This window comes from Pteropus vampyrus, unplaced genomic scaffold (genome assembly GCF_000151845.1).
Source record: "Pteropus vampyrus isolate Shadow unplaced genomic scaffold, Pvam_2.0 Scaffold146, whole genome shotgun sequence".
In the NCBI taxonomy this organism is placed as follows: Eukaryota; Metazoa; Chordata; class Mammalia; order Chiroptera; family Pteropodidae; genus Pteropus; species Pteropus vampyrus.
Genome location: NW_011888927.1, coordinates 923975 through 945682, shown reverse-complemented (window position 1 = coordinate 945682; position 21708 = coordinate 923975). Strand labels below are relative to the sequence as shown.

The 21708-nt window shown below is 38.4% G+C and overlaps 1 protein-coding gene across 2 annotated transcripts in view; it reads left to right on the top strand.

Moving 5' to 3' along the window:
• The window catches only part of CDK15 (cyclin dependent kinase 15), an 84981-nt gene that overhangs the window by 23792 nt on the left and 39481 nt on the right, over nucleotides 1-21708 (top strand). For both annotated transcript variants that reach the window (XM_011369146.1, XM_011369144.2), the window contains exons 7-9: nucleotides 7523-7646; nucleotides 9298-9418; nucleotides 19877-19970. In XM_011369146.1, the coding sequence (XP_011367448.1) occupies nucleotides 7523-7646; nucleotides 9298-9418; nucleotides 19877-19970 (339 nt within the window). The remainder of the gene's footprint in view (nucleotides 1-7522; nucleotides 7647-9297; nucleotides 9419-19876; nucleotides 19971-21708) is intronic.

The following is a 21708-nucleotide window of genomic DNA, read 5'->3' as shown; positions in this document are numbered from 1 at the left end:
GTAAGAATGGAAAGGGATGTGAAAAATGGAAACAAGAAAGAGTTCATCCAGGACATGGTGACTCAGTGGGCATGAGGAGGAGAAGGATGAGGCTGGACATGACTGATTTTGAGTTTGATCGACCAGGAGAATTATAGCTCTATTAATAGAGATAGGAGAAGTTGGTTTGGAGAGGAAGAGGAAGAGTTCTGTCTTAGACATGAGGAGCTCATAGTTGGGATAGCCAAAGGGAAATGAGCAGCAGGCAGCTGAAGAGGAGACTGGTGCTCAGAAGAGAGGTGTGAGCTGGAGATGCAGATTTGAGGGTAATCTGCCCACGGAGTTTATAGTCAAAGACAAGAGAGTGGAACACCGAAAGCACATCCAAATCTGCAAAGGTGGAATGACTGGTGACAGAAAGTTTGCCTTTAGAGGATGAGAAAAAGAACAAGACAGCAAGGGACAAAGGAAAGCAGTTTTTAGGAATGCAGAGGATCCAGAAAAATGCACATTCGCGGAAGTCAAGGGAAGAGACACTTCCAAGGAGCGTATGGTCGAGAGCGTCACAAACACCAAGAATACAGCTGAAAATCCTACTCGACTGCAAGGTCTTTGTGCATTTGTGAGGAACACACAAAATAAATAGAGGGCTGTATTAGGGGCATCTGGAGACAGAAAGGAAGAATTTATCCAATCAAAGCAGGTGGGAGTAGGGACGAGCTCTCCACAGTAGAGGCAACAGCGAAAATGCTGGGATGCCAGAGAAGGCATGGCACATTCCAAGAACTAAAGATAATTCAGTAAGGGTGGAGTTTAGAATTAACAGAGTTGGAGATGGTCAGGGATGAGACTTGAGAGGTAGGTAGGAGCCAGAGCATGAAGGGTTCAGCTATGCCATGCTATTCCATACGAGGTACCACTAAATGATTTTAAACAAGGAAGTGATAAATTCTTCTTGTAAAGCTCACTCTGATGACACTGTGGTGAATAGATTGGAAAAGGGGCAATACTTTTGGGGGGAAATGTTATGGTTCCCCTGATGCCACTCTCTTCTTGTTTTTTTTCTACTTGCAGTCCATACTCCCATCTCCTCTAGTCATTCCCTAAATGCTGATATCTGTTAGGGTTCCAGCTTTGGCAGTGAGGCTAGTCAGGACCACAGCAGTGCAGATGTGAGATGATGGTGGAGGAAAGTGGACATATTTGTCATCAATTATTTAGCCAGAATTAACAAGAGATAGAAGAATCAGCAATAATTTTTCTAGCTTTTAGTATTTAGATGAATAATGGTTCTATTCGCTGAGACAGAGAAATGAAGGGGGAAAGTAGATTTTAGAGAGATATAATGAACTAAGTTTTGGACATTCTGAGTTTGAGGTGATTAGGAAATGTCTAACTGAACTTCAGACTGTGTGGGTATAAAGCTCAGGAAAGAGATCTGAGTTGGAGATAAAGATTTTGAAATCTTCAGAATACAGTTATTTGAGGCAATCAGTGGGTAAGATGGCTAAGGAAGAGTGTATAGAGGTAAGAGAAGAAAGTCTAGGATGGAGCCTTAAGAAAATCAATATATTAGAGATCAGAAGAGGAAGTAGAACCTATAAAAAGAATAGTGGTCAGAGAGGTAGGAGAAAAATTAAAAGATTGTGGTACCAACAGGAGAGAGCTTCAGGAAGGAAGACATGGTCAACAATGCCAAATGCAAAGAGAAGAAACGAGTGGTAGCCACTGAATCTCTATAGCAAAAGCCATTGGTAACCATGAATGATGTGACCATTGCAGAAGCCATTTTATACAGGCATGGATTTCACATTTGAGAGGACAAACAGTTGCATATAATGGCAAGACCTACTGTGTTACCGCAGGAGTGAGGGGCTGAAGTTGATTGGAAAAGCAGGTCCCTGGAGCTTGTTCACATGGGCATGGATATAAAGGAAGCAACGGCTGCAATCCAGGTGCCCGAGTCTTGAGAGAAGGATGGAGAGTGGTGGGGAGTTGTGTGGATGATAGTGAAAAGAGGAGTAGAGGAAGGTGTAGCTGGATAGCAAGAAAGTCCAAGCAACAGGGACTTAAGGGTGGAGAAGTAATGGCTTTGAAGTGGTATTGGCGAGTCAAGAGGCAGCTGACTCCACCTTGCAGTGATCAAAGGTATGAGTTAGTTGTAGAAAAACTAGCATCCACTTGAGAATGCTATAGGGAAGCAGCGAACCCAAGGTACCATTTAAGGAAAGGAGCCAGAAGGAAATGCATCAGAGGCTGGATGTAGGGAGTTTTTAAGCCGGCATTGAGGAGTGAAGACTAAACAGTAGAAAGGTTTGGGAGAGGAAAGAACGATGGATGCTGGGGTTAAATGAGAGGAAGCACAGAGCAGTATGGAGATGAGCTTATGGGAGTGAAAAGGAATATAGTCAGAGAAGCTTATATTTTGAGTAGTGACCACAGAAGATAGGATGGGAATCATAGTGAGGTTCGCTTGGGTTGCATTTCTAATAGAACAAGCTCCAGGAATTCCCTGATGAGTGGAAGGGCTCGAGTCGCTGCAGGAGTTGGCTGACTGATGGGATTGTGTTCTGAGGGATTCTTAGCCCAGATGGCACTAGCCCAAAGGATTTACATTTTGTTCCCAAGAGCCTCATTGTGTTGGAAACAGAACCAACCCCTAGAGTATGGGAAACCTCTCTGGAAAGAGTCACCCACAGTCTGGCTCGATGTTGACTGAGAAAACACCGTCAGGTTGGGTATGATTGGTGAAGCTTCAGCAGTGTGGAAAGGGATTAAAGAGTGAGTGGGTAGATTAAAGAGTTAGCGCACACTGCAGTTTTGAGAAGCATGGCTGTGAAATACCATACCTTCACACCGCAGTGCTTTACCACTTACAAATGCTTGTAGACAGTTGTGGAGCCAGGGAGGGAAGGGACCCGGAGCAAGAAGGTGAGAGGCAACGGTTACTAATTAGTGAGAACAGTCTATCCTTGGACCTGACAGGCGTTTCAGGCTGGCCCACTGAGAAGCTCTGTCTCTGACTCAGCCAGCCAACTCTCTTTCCCTAGCATGTTTTAAATTTTCTGTCTTTTTTCCAGCTTCTCAAGATGGTGTAGCGGAATCAGGCAGGTCTGAATTGGAGACCTGTTCCTGACACTGCAGACATATTTTCAAAGTTTCCTTGAGCGCTATTTTTCTTATCTGTAGATTGAGGACAAGCATATCTTTTTCATAGGGTTGATTTGAGGATTATGAAAGGTGCTAGACATTCAATAAATGTTATTTTTCCTTCCTTCCTTCCTTCCTTCTGGCTCTCTCCTTTACGGGTCACTATCTTTCTGTCTGCTGTCCCTCACCTGTCTCCATTTCCCTCTTTCCTTAATAATTTCCCATTGAAAAACATGTACTATGGCACCTTTTGCTTTTGCCCAGAATTTAAGTTGGTTCTGTATATTGTCTGTGAACATTTATATTTATATAACCAATTGGAAGGCTTAAATGTCAGCATAGGAATTTTGTGCCTTTTTAGCTTAGTGATTTGACGAATGGAAAAATGAACAGTGTGTGTGTGTTTAAAGCACCAAGAAGAAAAAGCATTGGGCTCTGATGACACTGTGGTGAATAGATTGGAAAAGGGGCAGTACTTTTGGGGGGAAATGTTATGGTTCCCCTGATGCCACTCTCTTCTTGGTTTTTTTCTACTTCCAGTCCATACTCCCATCTCCTCTAGTCATTCCCTAAATGCTGATATCTGTTAGGGTTCCAGCTTTGGCAGTGAGGCTAGTCAGGACCACAGCAGTGCAGATGTGAGATGATGGTGGAGGAAAGTGGACATATTTGTCATCAATTATTTAGCCAGAATTAACAAGAGATAGAAGAATCAGCAATAATTTTTCTAGCTTTTAGTATTTAGATGAATAATGGTTCTATTCGCTGAGACAGAGAAATGAAGGGGGAAAGTAGATTTTAGAGAGATATAATGAACTAAGTTTTGGACATTCTGAGTTTGAGGTGATTAGGAAATGTCTAACTGAACTTCAGACTGTGTGGGTATAAAGCTCAGGAAAGAGATCTGAGTTGGAGATAAAGATTTTGAAATCTTCAGAATACAGTTATTTGAGGCAATCAGTGGGTAAGATGGCTAAGGAAGAGTGTATAGAGGTAAGAGAAGAAAGTCTAGGATGGAACCTTAAGAAAATCAATATATTAGAGATCAGAAGAGGAAGTAGAACCTATAAAAAGAATAGTGGTCAGAGAGGTAGGAGAAAAATTAAAAGATTGTGGTACCAACAGGAGAGAGCTTCAGGAAGGAAGACATGGTCAACAATGCCAAATGCAAAGAGAAGAAACGAGTGGTAGCCACTGAATCTCTATAGCAAAAGCCATTGGTAACCATGAATGATGTGACCATTGCAGAAGCCATTTTATACAGGCATGGATTTCACATTTGAGAGGACAAACAGTTGCATATAATGGCAAGACCTACTGTGTTACCGCAGGAGTGAGGGGCTGAAGTTGATTGGAAAAGCAGGTCCCTGGAGCTTGTTCACATGGGCATGGATATAAAGGAAGCAACGGCTGCAATCCAGGTGCCCGAGTCTTGAGAGAAGGATGGAGAGTGGTGGGGAGTTGTGTGGATGATAGTGAAAAGAGGAGTAGAGGAAGGTGTAGCTGGATAGCAAGAAAGTCCAAGCAACAGGGACTTAAGGGTGGAGAAGTAATGGCTTTGAAGTGGTATTGGCGAGTCAAGAGACAGCTGACTCCACCTTGCAGTGATCAAAGGTATGAGTTAGTTGTAGAAAAACTAGCATCCACTTGAGAATGCTATAGGGAAGCAGCGAACCCAAGGTACCATTTAAGGAAAGGAGCCAGAAGGAAATGCATCAGAGGCTGGATGTAGGGAGTTTTTAAGCCGGCATTGAGGAGTGAAGACTAAACAGTAGAAAGGTTTGGGAGAGGAAAGAACGATGGATGCTGGGGTTAAATGAGAGGAAGCACAGAGCAGTATGGAGATGAGCTTATGGGAGTGAAAAGGAATATAGTCAGAGAGGCTTATATTTTGAGTAGTGACCACAGAAGATAGGATGGGAATCATAGTGAGGTTCGCTTGGGTTGCATTTCTAATAGAACAAGCTCCAGGAATTACCTGATGAGTGGAAGGGCTCGAGTCGCTGCAGGAGTTGGCTGACTGATGGGATTGTGTTCTGAGGGATTCTTAGCCCAGATGGCACTAGCCCAAAGGATTTACATTTTGTTCCCAAGAGCCTCATTGTGTTGGAAACAGAACCAACCCCTAGGGTATGGGAAACCTCTCTGGAAAGAGTCACCCACAGTCTGGCTCGATGTTGACTGAGAAAACACCGTCAGGTTGGGTATGATTGGTGAAGCTTCAGCAGTGTGGAAAGGGATTAAAGAGTGAGTGGGTAGATTAAAGAGTTAGCGCACACTGCAGTTTTGAGAAGCATGGCTGTGAAATACCATACCTTTACACCGCAGTGCTTTACCACTTACAAATGCTTGTAGACAGTTGTGGAGCCAGGGAGGGAAGGGACCCGGAGCAAGAAGGTGAGAGGCAACGGTTACTAATTAGTGAGAACAGTCTATCCTTGGACCTGACAGGCGTTTCAGGCTGGCCCACTGAGAAGCTCTGTCTCTGACTCAGCCAGCCAACTCTCTTTCCCTAGCATGTTTTAAATTTTCTGTCTTTTTTCCAGCTTCTCAGGATGGTGTAGCGGAATCAGGCAGGTCTGAATTGGAGACCTGTTCCTGACACTGCAGACATATTTTCAAAGTTTCCTTGAGCGCTATTTTTCTTATCTGTAGATTGAGGACAAGCATATCTTTTTCATAGGGTTGATTTGAGGATTATAAAAGGTGCTAGACATTCAATAAATGTTATTTTTCCTTCCTTCCTTCCTTCCTTCCTTCCTTCCTTCCTTCCTTCCTTCCTTCCTTCCTTCCTTCCTTCTGGCTCTCTCCTTTACGGGTCACTATCTTTCTGTCTTCTGTCCCTCACCTGTCTCCATTTCCCTCTTTCCTTAATAATTTCCCATTGAAAAACATATACTATGGCACCTTTTGCTTTTGCCCAGAATTTAAGTTGGTTCTGTATATTGTCTGTGAACATTTATACTTATATAACCAATTGGAAGGCTTAAATGTCAGCATAGGAATTTTGTGCCTTTTTAGCTTAGTGATTTGACGAATGGAAAAATGAACAGTGTGTGTGTGTTTAAAGCACCAAGAAGAAAAAGCATTGGGAAGACTCATAGTATCAGTGAACAACTGAAAAAGGAGTATCAAGAAATTTTAGCATTATGGCTCATGAACTTGATGTGGGGCCTGCATGGAACCTACACAGCCACAGCTGTGCTATGGTAGGTAAATTCCCCACGCTGCTCATTAACTTGGCTCCAATGTCACCAAGCCATTGCTGGGGCAGTACAGGTCCTAGCACCTCTGAAGTTCCTAGTTTCCAAGATGTGATGGAAAAAAAAAAGAATGGATGGATCCGCACAGCTCTCTATCTGCTATTTTGCCTGTGTCCCCAGCAATTCTGGGGCTGGCCCTTTCTTTCCTAAACTGCCAGAACATGTTCTCATTTGGCATATGTCTTTGTAAACACTAATGTTGGTGTTTGAATTCCCACTTGCCAGTGGCACTGGAAAATAGTGAAAGACACTTGGAAAACTAAGCATTGGTTTTTGTTTTTTTTTTTTTTTCCGTAAACTTCTTTATTGGTGGGAACTTAATAATGACTTTGGTTTCTGTGTCTCATAACCACATGCAACATCTTAAAATTTAGGGCCAAAATGTGTTTTTCCCGTTGTTTTATCCTCCCTTTCTTCTTTTCTCTACTATTTATTCCTTATTCTCTCTCTCTCTCTCTTTTTTTGGCCGGGGGAGGGGGGGCAGAGTGTGGGGGGTAGGAGGGTCTAATTTCTTTTGGTCTCCCTTCCCTCTTAATCTATACTGTATATTTCCCTTGTTTTCAACTTTGAACCTAAGACTTTAGAAATAGATTTTAAAAGATAATTGTTTCTTTATTTCCTCATACAATCTAAGGATATATTTCCCAGTCTTGTCTCCTTGTGTTTGTGTTTTTAAAAGCGTTTCATATCAGAAAGCTTGGAAAATTTAAGCAGTTGTAAACCTTAGAATATCATTTCCAGGTCAACTTTGATCTTATATGCCAAGTTCATCAGTGGGAAAAAAAATTTAAATCTCTCACATCTAAATCAATAACTAGTGTTCCAAGGGAAACTTCAAAGTTTCACTTCAGATTTTTAAGGAAGGGTAATTCCTTCAATATCAAATAAATGAGATGTCAGGAAAAGCCAGAATCCCTTTGTTTAGGACAAGGTCTATTTATTTGACTTTCCTTGTCCTTTTTACCCTCTCTTAATATAAAATCTTCACTTTTTCTTTTTTTTTTCTTTTTTTTTTTTGTCTCTGAAGAGACACTTTTACTATATTCTTTCAGATGACTGTTTTTAATTTAGAGAAGAAATCAACACATAGTGGCTCAAATCTGCTTAGATAAGGTGTTCATTCCTTCCAGCTTTTCATGTTTCAACTTTTGCGGGGCCTGGCGTACATCCACCACCAACACGTTCTTCACAGGGACCTGAAGCCTCAGAACTTACTCATCAGTCACCTGGGAGAGCTCAAACTGGCTGATTTTGGTAAGCCGCCCCTCGAGTCTCCTTCTGGGCTGTGAACAACGGTGCTTTTGTGTGCAAGTGTTTAAAGCATTGATGAAGCCTGGCCTTTGAAAAAGAGAGGCCTGGGGAATGTGATGCTTTGTGAGGGTATCAGATAACTCTCTTGGAAGTGTGAGACAAGAAACAGGGAGAGATTGGTAGCTTTTTAGAATTCCATCAAGCCCCAGTCTAATCAGATTCTAAAACTTGGGCGCCCCTCCTAGCCCAATGCCATTTTTGATATAGAAACATTTGTAGAGTGAACTGGACTTGGTAGGTTTCCCTAAATCTAGGTGGATATACAAATTCTTTCAGAATAGATCAAGATTACCCAGAATGGCAGGATAAAGCACTTTACCTCAGATTGTAGGATGGACTTATGCTAGAATGGAGACTCCAGGGTACCTGTTCCTGCTCACCTATGTATTTACATAGGTGTGACTGTGTGGGTACTGAACGCTTTTATCCCGTCAAAGTGATGTAGATTTCCCCTGACTATTACTGTAGCTTTCCATTTTAGCCCTTATCACAGTTTATAATTACACACGCACACACAGGCACACAACACATTTATATGATGATTTTTTTCTCCTCCACTAGACCTAAGCATTATAAGGTCAGCCTGGGTCCATTTTTGCTTTTCATTGGATCCCTAGTGCCTGATACCACAGTAAGTGCTCGATAAATGTTTGTTTTAAATCTGGTTCCATGTGAGCTGAGGAAACACTCTTCTCAGTTTGGTAGATGTCAGATGATTGTACTATAGCTCAGTACTTCATTCTGTGATAGTAGCTTTCATCTGGACATGTAAGCATTTAATAGACGTTCATTTATCAATTCAGGCTCATCTATTAAAGTTTCTTTTTTTCCAGCTTTAGATCATGTGATCCCGTGAGATAAGTAGCTGACTGACAAAAGTACCCTTATTTTGTAGAGGAACACTTGAAAATGACTCATCTAAGGTCCTATCAAACTAATTTGGATTAGCAATCTCCACTCTTTATCTAACTGGGGACTCCCGGACAGCAAAAATAAAGGTGGACACATGAGTTGTGAACTGGGTTTTATTGTTTTACCACAGACCTAAAATTACAGAGGTGTAAACATACTAGAAGCTTTCTCTCACATACCTCTCTGAACTAAGCAGTTAGAACTCATCAGATGGCCCCATGGTATTTTGGCCCACGTTCCTTCTGTCCTGTGGCCCCACCATCCCTGGGGTATTTGCTCCAACTGCATATTTCAAGATGGCTGCCACCCCCTTCTCATTACAGCCTGGAGGAAGGAGAAAAGGGAAGAACACTTAACCCCTCCATTATGTGCATGATCTGGAAGTTCACACATCACTTCTGTTTGTATCATATAGGGAAGAATTTAGTCACGTCGTGATACTTAGCTGCCAGGAAGGCCACATCTAGCTGCAAAGTAGGCCAAAATTTGAGAAATTCACTTGCTGAAGAAGTACACAAGGATCAAGGTAGTGAAGTAGCTCTATGAGAAGCACCCAGAGTTTGTGTATCATTTTTAAAGTATTGTTTACTCCGCCAGTTATACTGTCCTTAGTAGAATGTGTTATTGTGGCTCTCCAGGAAATTCCGAGACAGTGAGTTCTGTGCTTCTCTCCTTTGGTCAGGTCTTGCTCGGGCCAAGTCCATTCCCAGCCAGACTTACTCTTCAGAAGTTGTGACTCTTTGGTACCGCCCTCCTGATACCTTGTTGGGAGCCACTGAATATTCCTCTGAACTGGACATATGGTAAGAGCTAGTGCCAAAAAAATGAAGCAAATGTGGATCATCCTACCCTTGAGGGTTACTTTATTATATGTGTCACATTCTTTAAAATTTAACATTTATTATTATTATTATTATTATTTTAACATTTTACTTTTTATTTTTCCCCCTCCTCTCTGGTAACCACTAGTCCATTGTCCATGTCCATGAGTCTGCTTGTTTGTCCTGTTCATTTGTTGCTTTTAGGTTTATATCCCACATATAAGTGATATCATGTGATTTTCAGCCTTTTCTGTCTGTTTTATTTCACTTAGTATGATTATTTCAAGGTCCATCCATGTTGTTGCAAATGGCAGTATTTCATCTCTTCTTATGGCTGAGTAATATTCCATTGTATATATGTACCACAGCTTCTTTAGCCAATCATCTATTGTAGGAAACTTTGGTTGCTTCCATGTGCTAGCCACTGTGAATAATGCTGCTATGAACTATATGTGTCACATTTTTAATAATAATCCTAATGACAACCACATTTGTCTACAGAAACATAAAGTGCTTTCAAATACATATCTCATTTGATTTCTCCAATCTATCTGCAAGTTTTTACAGTTAAAGAAACTGAGACTTGGAGAAGTCTTGCCCAAGATTTCTTCTGCATCCTGAACTCTTTCTATCATGCCTCTTCTCCTAGCTCTTCTCTTCATTCTCTTTATCTTTTCTTCTTGTTTTCAGAGAAACACACATACACTCCCAAACCACAGATACACACACACATGCACACACACTCTCATACTTATGCACTCGTCTGCACATGCATGCTCACACATGCCCAAACACAGTTAAGAGCTTGGTGAAAAAAAAAACATAAAAACCAAGATTCAGGAGGCCTGATTTTTATACCACTTCTATTTCTAATCAGTTACTCTGGATTATGTTATCTTGAAAAAGTCATGTATTCTCTTTGTGTCTATGTTTTTCCATTTTTAAAGTGAGGGTAATAAACTCTCCCTGTGGGGGTTTAAGTGAGACTGTAATGCAAGTATAAGAACCAGATAGATGCTGTCAAATAAAACCACGTTGTTAAGGAGGCTCTTGGATTAATGGGATGCGGTGACGAGTGTGGGGTTTCAGGCACTCATCATTCCTAGAGCAGCAGCATTGTTACCTAGATCTTATTCCTAAAATATCCCAGTCATTTGGGGGCCACAGTTAGACGTGTGGTGACTTTGCAATCATAGCCACCTCCTCAAAGGTAACAAAATATACGAACATCTTTCAAGACCTTAGAAGGTCATCTATAAACAGAAGGCTCTGTTTTTAAAAAAATCAATAATAGGTTTAAAAAAAACTTAAACAGAATTCTAACAGGCTAAACTAAACTTTTGGATTTCCCAAAGAATTGAGAAAGGTCGCAGAAAATTTCCTCTGCAGCGTATCTGGAGTCATTGATTTTCCAATACCTGGGGCCATTCTGGAAGTACCACCTGTCAGTCAAAAGCCCCCTGACACTGTCAGCTCTCATTGCTGTGCACCTTCGCTTCAGAGGCCTTCCATGAGCTCTGGCTTTCTCAGCTTTTAATGATCCCCTCTAGTTGTGCTTCACAGACAGTGAAGCTTATACTCATCACTTTTAAACTTTGTTTCATTATAGAACATTTAAAACATTCAAGAATATGTATAACATATACATACATAAGTGATTCTCAACCAAGGTCAATGTTGCTTCCCAGGAAGTTTGGCAGTGTCTGGAGACATTTTTTTATTTTCACAGCTAGGTGGGTGGTGCTACTGGCATCTAGTGGGTAAGAGGCCAAGGATGTTGCTAAACATCCTATAATGCACAGGGCAGCCCCCCTCCAAACAAGTATTTATCTAGTCCAAAATGTCAATAATGTCAAGATTGAGAAACCTGATGTAGATTAAGAAACATAATAAAGTGAGCTCCACAAACCCACTACTCAATGTAACAATTAGAACATAAAAACCAATATTGTCACATCTTCTTGTGTCCGTTTCTCATTAACCTGCCCCTCGCCACAGGGGCTTCTATACTAATTTTTTTCTCTTGCATCATTCTCCTACCCCTTTTAAAAACAATATTTTTACATTTTAAAATGTATTCTTAAAAAGATTGTTTGTTCTACCTGCTTTTGTGTTTTTATAAAAATAGTATTATATTGTTTTTAGTCTTCTGTGACTTTTTTTTCACTTAATATGGTTCTAAGATTCCTCTACATTGATCTGTGTAGCTACACTTTATTTCCTGTTGATAAACATTTTATTTAGTTTGGTTTTTTGTCTTGTTTGTCTTTGCTACTATGAATGTGCTTGGTATTAATGCTTAAGGATTTCTCTAGGGTACTTACTTACGAGTATATTTGCTGCATCACAGGATTTATGAATGTTCACCTTCATAAAACAGGGACAAATTGTTTACCAAAGTGGTTGTAATAATTTATTCACCAATAGTGTATTATAATCCCTTATCTATATATGTACCACTTTTTTAATATCAGATTTATTAATTCTTGCTAATCAAGTGGGTAGAATGGTATCATGTTGTGATCTAAATTTGCATTTTTCTAATTACTACTGACATTGGACATCTTTTCCTGGATTATTTGCCCTTTGTTTTTTCTCTTCTATGAAATACCTGTTTATTTTTTTAAATTATTTTCTTTTGGTTTCTCAGTCTCTGTCTCTGTCTATCTCTCCCTCTCTCTCCTTCCCTTTCTGTATTGATTTATAGGAGTACTTATATTCTAGATACTAATCTTTTATCAGTCGTATGTGTTACAAGTAGCCTCCCCAGTTCATGGCTTATGTTTTTGAACAAAAGTTCTTAATTTTAATATTGCTGATCTTATCAGTCTTTTCTTTTATGGTTAGCCCTTTTGTTTCTTGTTTATAAAATCCTTTCCTTACTGAGATCAGAATGATATTGTCTAATACATTCTTTTAAAAGTCGTAAAGTTTTTCCTTTCACTTTAACTCTTTAATACATTGAAAATTGACTTTTGTATTTGCTGACCAAAGGTCTCATCCCAATTTCTTCAGCGATCTGCTATGGCAATCTCTTGTAGATCAAGTTTCCATAAATGCGTTGTTCTATTTCTGTGCTCTCTATCCTTTTCCACTGGGGTCAATTTATCTGTCCCTGTACCACTTTATTAATTTCTATAGCTTTATAATAAAACTTGATATTTGGTAGGACAAGTCTCTCCACTTATTCTTCCTCAGGAGTATGTTGGCTATTTTTCGTATAAATTTTAGATTCAGTGTTTCAAGTTTCATGAAAAGTCCTAATGAGATTTTCATTCGAGTTTTATTCAAATCATAGAACACTATGAGGATAATTAACACTTTTGTAATATTGTGTTCCAAATGTTAAGCATAGTATATCTCTCCATCTTTTGTGTTTTTCTTTAATGCCTTTTAGTAAAGTTTTAGAATTTTCTCTCTAAGGTCTTACATAACTAGAGCGAAGGTCTTTGTAAGTCTATTTCTGTTCATTCTTTCTTATGGTTCTTGCATATGGTATCTTTTTTTTTTCATCTGTGTTTAGTCATTTTTGACAGTGATATGCTAGTTTTCCTTGGAATTTCATTCATGGGATTTTTTTGAAGGCCTTGAATGAGGTGGGTTATCTCAAAGAGAATTTGCATTTAATTCTGTTAGGTGCATTAATAAAAAAATTTATTATCGTATCTTACATACATGTTGGTCTGCCACCCAGACCTTGATTTCTTAATACCATTCCCTGCTAAAAAGAACTAGGACTTTTTGAAGAAATGGCCGATTCTAAGGCTAGGGCAGAGAAAGTACAAAATAGGTCAGGGACTTGTCGGGCCGGAACATTTTTTTGACAAAGTGATCAAAAATGATGAGAATATATCAAAAGGACACTGGAAGCAGCTTGAAGAGACTCCCACTAGCCAGAGGTGGTAATATTTGAGCATCAGTATAAATAGGGTAATGGATAATAACCCACTGAATAAAATAAGACTATATAAATCTGTATTAAGGATAGCTACGTGGTAGATAGTTAAGAAGGGAAGCTCCTTATAGTAGAATGCCAACTAATAATTGGAGAAAAGGTGATGGATTTAGAAAATCACTTTTTTTGTAATACAATAGTAATTGATTCAAACAAGTATCATAATGCTAAACTAGAGAAGAAAATTCAATGAGGAATAAGATATTTACATAGTCTCAAAGTACCTCTCTACAAATTACTTATTAATTACAAAAAGAAAAATAGTAACTTTGTAGTAGAAAAACTTGGCAGATACTACTTTAACCAGTAATTAGAGTTAATATTATCAATAATAGGACTCTCTGACATGTGTACCTCCTAATATGATGCACTGAGAAGGATATAATATCACTTAAGTTTTCCTGCAAAAAAAGCATAACCTGAATCAAATCATGAGGGCACATCAGATAAACTCAGTTTGAGAGACATTTTACAGTGTAACTGGCCTTCACTCTTTAAAAGGGTTGTAGGGGAGGAAAAATTTTTCCCTATCTCCTTAGGTTCAGTGGATGCGCCTGCAAAGTAAACTGACAAACAAAACAAAACAAACAAACAAAAAAACAGATTAACAGGAGAAAAGCATCCAAATGTGACTTGATATTAAAAATATTATATGGCACGGGGAAGGTGGCTCCCTAGAAAGAAGAGAAACCCTCCAAAGAAGCCGCTAGGCTTAGAGGCTTTTATACCATTCTGACAAAGGACAATGCATTTGTAGAAGAGACAAGACAAAAGAAAGGGGCTTCTGGACTTTTCAAGGGCCATAAATTGTGGGGAGGTAAATCTGTGGGGGACCCTAATAGTGGATAAGTGTTACTAAGCAAGGTTTTTTTGATGTCGATTCTTCTTGGTGCCATCTCTATCTCTGGTGATGAGATTGTTCTCCCCTCTTGGTATGGAAAGGCGGGAAAGGATGAGGAGACATCTTCCCAAGGGGAATTTATGCCCTACTCTCAAGCAGAAAGGGGGAGGCAGAGAGCTCATCCTGTGTTTGCTTTTTCTCGATGGCTTTCGGCTCAAAATAATCCTTACGTCAGAGTGGCATATTTGGAGGTGGCATTTTCTGTTTCCCTACAAAGTCAAGGTTTTAAAACGCAAATAAAGACTGAGGAACTGTTCCAGACTAAAGGAAACTAAGAGACATGCCAGCTAAACACAATGCACGGTCCTAGATGGGATCTTGGGAGAAAGGGAGCTCAAGGACACGACTGGAACGATAGGTGAAATTTAAATATGGACTATGAATTAGAGAGTGGTATTGGAGCAACGTCGAATTTGATAATGCACTGTTGTTTTTGATTTTGATAATTGCACTGTTGTTATGTAAGAGAGTGCTTTTGTTCTTAGAAAATATATATGGAAATTTTTAGGGATGAAGACTCATGGTATCATCAACTTATTCTCCACTGCTTCAGAAGAAATAGATGATATGATAGGCGGACAGACAAATCGATATCCGGCGTTTACATTGAGATGCCCCTTCCCCCATTTTTTTGTTTGTTTGTTTGTTTTTTCTTTTCAGAGTGATTAGAGGGCAAGTGAGCAGGGAGAAGATTTCCAAATGACAAAGGAAGAAAAGGAAAAAAAATTCCTATTTTGCTAGGCCATGCAACTTCATAGGGTTCAAAATGAATGCCTTTTAGGAGGCCGATGACAGTGGGTGAGCGTTAGAGCCTTTGTCTTAAAGAAACTAATTATGGCATGGTAGTGTAAGAGCCTCGTATTCACAATGAGCCCTGGTAGCAGCAGGGTCAGTGGGAGGCCCAGAGCAAATGATTAGATTATGGAAAAGCCGTAAGTAGGGCATATTGGTTATTTCCAGCACTTACAACCAATGCTCTCTAATCCCTCATCATCTTTTCTTCTCTTTCTGCTACCCTTTCAGACCTTAAAAGATTCCATTAGTAACTTCAGTGAGAAAAACTCAATGTTTTAGTATGATTACACTGTTATGTTTTTGTTTTTACTTTTTCATATTGTGTTTAAATTTATATCACATAAAATTTACCATTTCAACCATTTCAAATGTACAGTTCAGTGGCACTAAGTACATTCATATTGTTGTGCAGCCATCAGCACTATCCATTTCCAGAACATATTATCATTCCAAACTGAAATTCTGTACCCATTAAACAATACTCCCTATCATTCCCTCCCCACAGGCCCTGGCAACCACCAATCTAATTTTTTCTGTCTCTATGATTCCACTCTTCTAAGTATCTCATAAACTGGAATCATATAATATTTGACTTTCCATATCTAGTTTATTTCATTTGTTATAATGGTTTCGAGGTTCATCCATGTTGTGGCAAACTGGGTTTTAAAGAAGGATTTATTTGGTACACAAAGTCCTCTTCAAAACTGATTTCAGGCAGCTGCGACTTTTAGGACTACAGAAAGTTGTTTCTGCCTGAGAGATTGCAGATATTTCGCTGCAAACTTCCAAATATAAAGAGTGGCCCAGGGAAAAGCAAATGGAAATGTCATGTAACTGCCGCATACAGTATTACATCGTTCTGCACTAACTTCAACAGTTAAAAATGAAATACTAATTCATTTCTCCCAACAACAGTTTTATATGCTCCTTGCACCTCCGAAAACCTGAAACTCCTAAGATGGTTTATTTCCCCAGTGATTGCCTAAGGAATCTGAGGAATCTTTTTCTCTCTTATGGAAGAATTTGTTCATGCTCAGAATAGAGAAAAGGTTAGGAAGAGAGCCAGAAAAAGCAGAAAACATGTAAGCTGTTTCCTCTAACTTGACTGAAGAACCGCAGTTGGAGCCATGAAATGGCCCAGTGCATCTCTCTCCTTTCTGGAAGGATTCACTGTTTGATGCCATCAGGTCTTTTCTTCCCTGTGTGTGAAGTTCCCCTTCATCTACATGGGCTGCCTCAAGGGTATCTCTACAGAGCAGAAATCCTCTGAGAAGCCTAAAGATATGTAGGGTAAGAAGAGCCATAGGAAAAAAGATTTAAGAACAAAACAGGAATAAAAGGAAATAGGAAACTGGTTCCCTACCTGGACCTGAATGTTCAGAATATTTAAAATGTTTGCTTAAGGCTAGTCTTGGATGGGCAAAATAGATGATAGCCACATGACTTGTTTAAGAAGCAGATAAAAAATATAAAAGCCACATGACTTGTTTATGAAGCAAATAAAACATAAAATGGTTCTGAGGAACAAATGACAAAAATATAAAGATGAATTGTATGGTTTAGAAAAGACAATGTTTATACCTAGAAAACCCTCTCATCTTTCAAACTTGAGGTGCATACATACACTTACTTTCTTACCAAAACATTGATATTTGTGGTACTTACGGATATTCCAGGTACTAAACTATAATTGATTTAGGAATTTCGTTTGTCTCATAAGTGATGTAAGTGCATTCATGTATGCAGGTGGGTTATATACATATAATCTTAGACTCTAGATTAGTTTGGTGAGAAAGGCCTTTAACCCTCCCTTAAGTGAAGCTTAAAGAGAAAGACGCAAGAGAATGCCTCTATGGTGCCAACCATACTAACGCAAATGGAGAATTTCAATCAAATATTAGCATTTCATTCCATAACACAAACGTCTTCTATTACTTTGTAGTGCTTGCACAATGGCCTTAATGTCCAGCTTTCTCCAGTATATTTTACAGAATTTTGTATACCATCCTAGTGGAGTAGAAGAGGAAGGACACTAAGAAATTAATTGTGTAACAAATGGACTTCCTTCTTGGTTCCCTATAGCCACAAGTATGAAAAGATGTGAAAAGGCAACGAGCTTTTTATAAGCAATGAAAGCTTTTTGAGGGGAGGTGTGGAAAGTAGACTACAGGATTTAAACCTAGTAATGATTATGGTTTCGAACCTTGTTTAAAATGTCCTCAGGCCTCCTAGTGGTTTGTGAGACCCTGAAGTGTCTGGAAGGTGTTAGAGTCCTAGATAGAGGGTTGGTTCAAGTCTTCAAAACCCAGTACATTTTCATTTCTGTTTTATATCAGTTAATAAACAATTACAAAGATGTTAATACACACATACATCCATATGCATACGTATAGCATATATATATTTATTTTTTTCACTTCAAAATGAAATGATTTAAGACCTTTCGAATACATAACATTCAGAGAAAGTGTGAGGGACGGTGGGTGGAGACCGTTTGATGGTGTTCACTGACTCGGTTTCTGAGTTGACTTATCTCGTAGTTGACCATTGCTAGCAACCAGGATGATTTGTAACCATTTGACATTTTTCCCATTACTTTTATTCTCTTCCATATATTATTTAATTTATACTTTTTATATCTGTTGCTTTAAAGATAAGACACAAAAAAACATACATGTTTAACAAGCTAATGAGAAGCTTTAAAATGACAATAATTCTAAAAATTTACCTCAAGATACTTTTCAACTTATAGTCTTAAGTTACATTTGTCTGATCAAGCCTCATATCACACATCAAGTTCTCTTGTACATGAAAAATCAGTAAAAAGTAAATATGGTGGCCAGTGTATCCAAACTGGCTCTTTTTAAATTGGGGGTAAAAAACAACCTGTTGTTTGAGGGTAAAAAAATGCTTGTAAAACTCAGTCTGATATCTTTTATTTATATATATACAAAATTCTGAGAATAAGCCTGTTGATTATTTTAAATGCAAACCAAATATTGGCTCATGAAAATAGTTTTTGTCTCTTTTGATGTAAGATACAGTTAAATTTCAATTTTTTAAAAAAATATATAATCTTTCCCCAAACCAGACTCAGGATAAAAATTATTCTTAAACTCGTTTATCAAGAAATCTGTTTTCTCCTATACAATCAATTTTAAGTAAATTAAATAGCATATGTCTACAGTCAGATGGAAAAAGTAAAAATATATCATATGTAATAAATACATATGAATAATAGTAAAGATTATATTTAAAATGAATCTTTAATAATATGATGATCTATAATTAAATATTTTACTTAAATATCCTTATTTATCATGTCACAAAAAATGTCAAGATGATTAAAGGAGTTTGCACAATTATGTGTTATGGTGAAAGGGATTTGGAGTCAAAGTCTTGGACCATGGGGATAATCTCTGTAATCTGTCACCCAGACCAGTTTTATCACTCAAAAGACTTACAAGCATAAAAATGTGAATTATTAACAAAATAAATCTTATTCCTAGCTATCCTTACCCTCCAGTTTGACTACATAGGAAAGGAAACATATTTCACTCTATTTAATCTATTTTAAGGTGCATATTCTTGGTGCATCTTAAATCAGGATGCATCTTACAATCAGTAGCATTTTACAGTTGCCATCAGCCAGGCTGCAGCTGTGACTGTAGTTACCATTGAACGTGTGTGAACATCAAACATGCCAGCATCAAAACTTGCAGAATGGGCATCAGTGACTTGAAAGAAAGTCTTGCAGACAGGAGAGCTTTTCTTTTTCTTTTCTCTATTTCTTGCTTGCTTGCTTGCTTGCTTGCTTGCTTGCTTGCTTGCTTTCTTTCTTTCTTTCTTTCTTTCTTTCTTTCTTTCTTTCTTTCTTTCTTTCTTTCTTTCTTCCTTCCTTCCTTCCTTCCTTTCCTCCCTTTCCTCCCTTTCCTCCCTTTCCTTCCTTTCTTTCCTTCCTTCTTTTCCTTCCTTTCCTTCCTTTCCTCCCTTTCCTCCCTTTCCTTTCTTTCCTTACCCCTAGGAACCAAACAATTGTGGAGAGAGAATGAACCAGACATGCTTAGCAACATTCTTTAAGCAGGAGTCAAAAGTAGGCTAACTCTATGTAATTGCACAGTCAGCTAAGGAGCCCAGCACCAGTGACTCCTAGTTCTTTAATAGATTATTTTAAGACATGCTGTGTCATCAAACTCCTGATATAGAGGACGATACCATGGATAAACACAGACATCAAAGTGTCTGAGTCAAATGCAGAATGTGAAAAAGTTTTAAGAGTACCTAAACCAATTTTTTTCACTTAAGGTTCCATTTTTTGCATGTACAAGTATGACATGATAAAATAATCTGTCTAATTAAATATATAAAAGCCCTTTCAGGAAGTATAAAAGAAACATTCTGATTATGTCATAGTTTAACTCGCAGGTATTTTGTTTCTTAATAGCACATACAATAATAGCATCTTAGAGTCAGTGAAAGAAAGCATTCAATTTGGAGATTTAGTACCTTCCCTGCTTCTCGTAAAATGAATAGTTAATGAGCTTGAATAGGGCAAAATGTTATCTATACTGCATTTCTAAATGCTGGCTGCATTCCATTTTAACAAAAAGCTAAAAACTATTCTTATTTTTGGTTGAGAAAGGGACTTTTCTTTTTGTCCAAGACTTAATAGCATGTGGCCTCTATTTAACTATCCCAAATATTTCTTGGGAGAAGAAATGCTGTTAATTCGGTTTTGCAAGTATGTTTTTCTTGAGAGTGTTGGGTTGACTCTTGTTTCCTTTGCTAGGGGTGCAGGCTGCATCTTTATTGAAATGTTCCAGGGTCAACCTTTGTTTCCTGGGGTTTCCAGCATCCTTGAACAGCTGGAGAGGATCTGGGAGGTAAGAGAAGAATTCCTCTTGGGAAGAAGAAATATCTGCATTTCAAACTTTGAACCAGATTTGCCTTAGAGATGAATGACACAGTCCATCTGTTTTGAGCTATTAAGACATGTCTTAAGATTGTGGAAACTGCGGTATTTGTCACAGGTATAATAAGCACCTTGGGAATGAGTGGTCAGGAAACCCCCTTTGTCCTGTAGAAGCCCATGAATCCACCTGCTTTCTTTTATTATTGTCTCAATCTCCCAGGGCAATTTCTGCCATTAATACTTAAGCACATTTTTCCACCCTGCCACCTCCAGCTCTAATTCTACCATATATTTGGCCCTAGGTCTTGTCAACTGAAGACAAGACACTAAATTTTCGTAGAACCCCAATAAAAACAAAGACTTACCATGTTAGTGTGAGAGAAATACAGTATTTATCATGCTCCTCCAAAACCAAATTCCTAAGGTATTGATGTGCTTTTCTGTGTGTTGTTCCATTTCTTTCTTTATTATTTATCCCTGCCTCATTTGCACCACGATATACTTCATTTTCATGTCCCTTGTAGCTTGTATGCTATGTTAGTCATCTGTATATTTCTCTATTTCTCTAATTTCTAAAATTGTTGTAAAATATATGTAAAATGTATTCTTCTAAGCACTTTATGCGCACAGTTCATTGGCACTATATACAACCACACTATTGTGCAACCATCACCACCATTCATTTCCAAGACTTTTTTATCATCCCAAACAAAAGCTCATACCCATTAAACAATAACCCCCCCTTTACCCTCCTCCCAGCCACTGGTAACCTCTCATCTACTTTCTGTCTCTATGATTTGCCTGTTCTAGGTATCTCATGTTAGTAGAATCATACAGGATTTGTTCTCTATGTCTGGTTTCTTTCACTTAGCATAACACTTTCAAGGTTCATCCATGTTGTAGCATGTGTCAAAAATGCTTTAAGCTGAGTTTTTTAAAAAAATCACTTGTTATCCTAGATCCTGCTTCCTTTCAAGTTTGCTTGCTGCAAGCAGGTATCTATCTGGAGCATTCTTGCTAACAGCCTCTGATGCAGGTATCTTAGGAAATATTGCCAGAGTAGGGTTTTTGTATGCAGGTGAGGAAATCTGTCTTCTCTCAATTTTCTCAATTTTTCTCCTTTACAATTTTGATTTAGTAACCCCAAACTTTTGCCTGTCCTGAAATATAAAATTTTTATTTTCAAATTATATTCCCAATGTGGAGTCTTTCATTTATTTTTTTTTTTTAAGTTGAGTTTGTCTTTAATACACACACAAAAAAATGAGGCAAACTCCTTAGGGAACACTTGGGGAAAAGGGAAAAGAGTTGCCAGCATATGGAGGGTCATCAACTCATGTCTATGAAGACGTTCTATGCAAATCAGTCTAGTGCTATAGATTCATGGCCCAGAAGATGTCTTCTGACTAAAATAAAATGTGGTTTGAGAAATTAAGACATTTCATAGAGGTTAATCATTGCCATTAAAATTTTCTTTTGGAAACATGGGGGTCTTTACAAGGGAACATAGGAAAAATTGGGAAGCATTTACAAACTATGAAAATATTTTCAAACCAAAAGATTTTTTTCCCCAAAACTCCCCTGCAAGACAGATAAATGCTATCTTCAAACATCGTCACTGGTTGCCATAACACCATTTAAGCTGGAGATAGCCTAATGTAATAATGCTTTGGAGTTTGGGTTTGACTTTTAGCCCTTTTCTAGCTAAA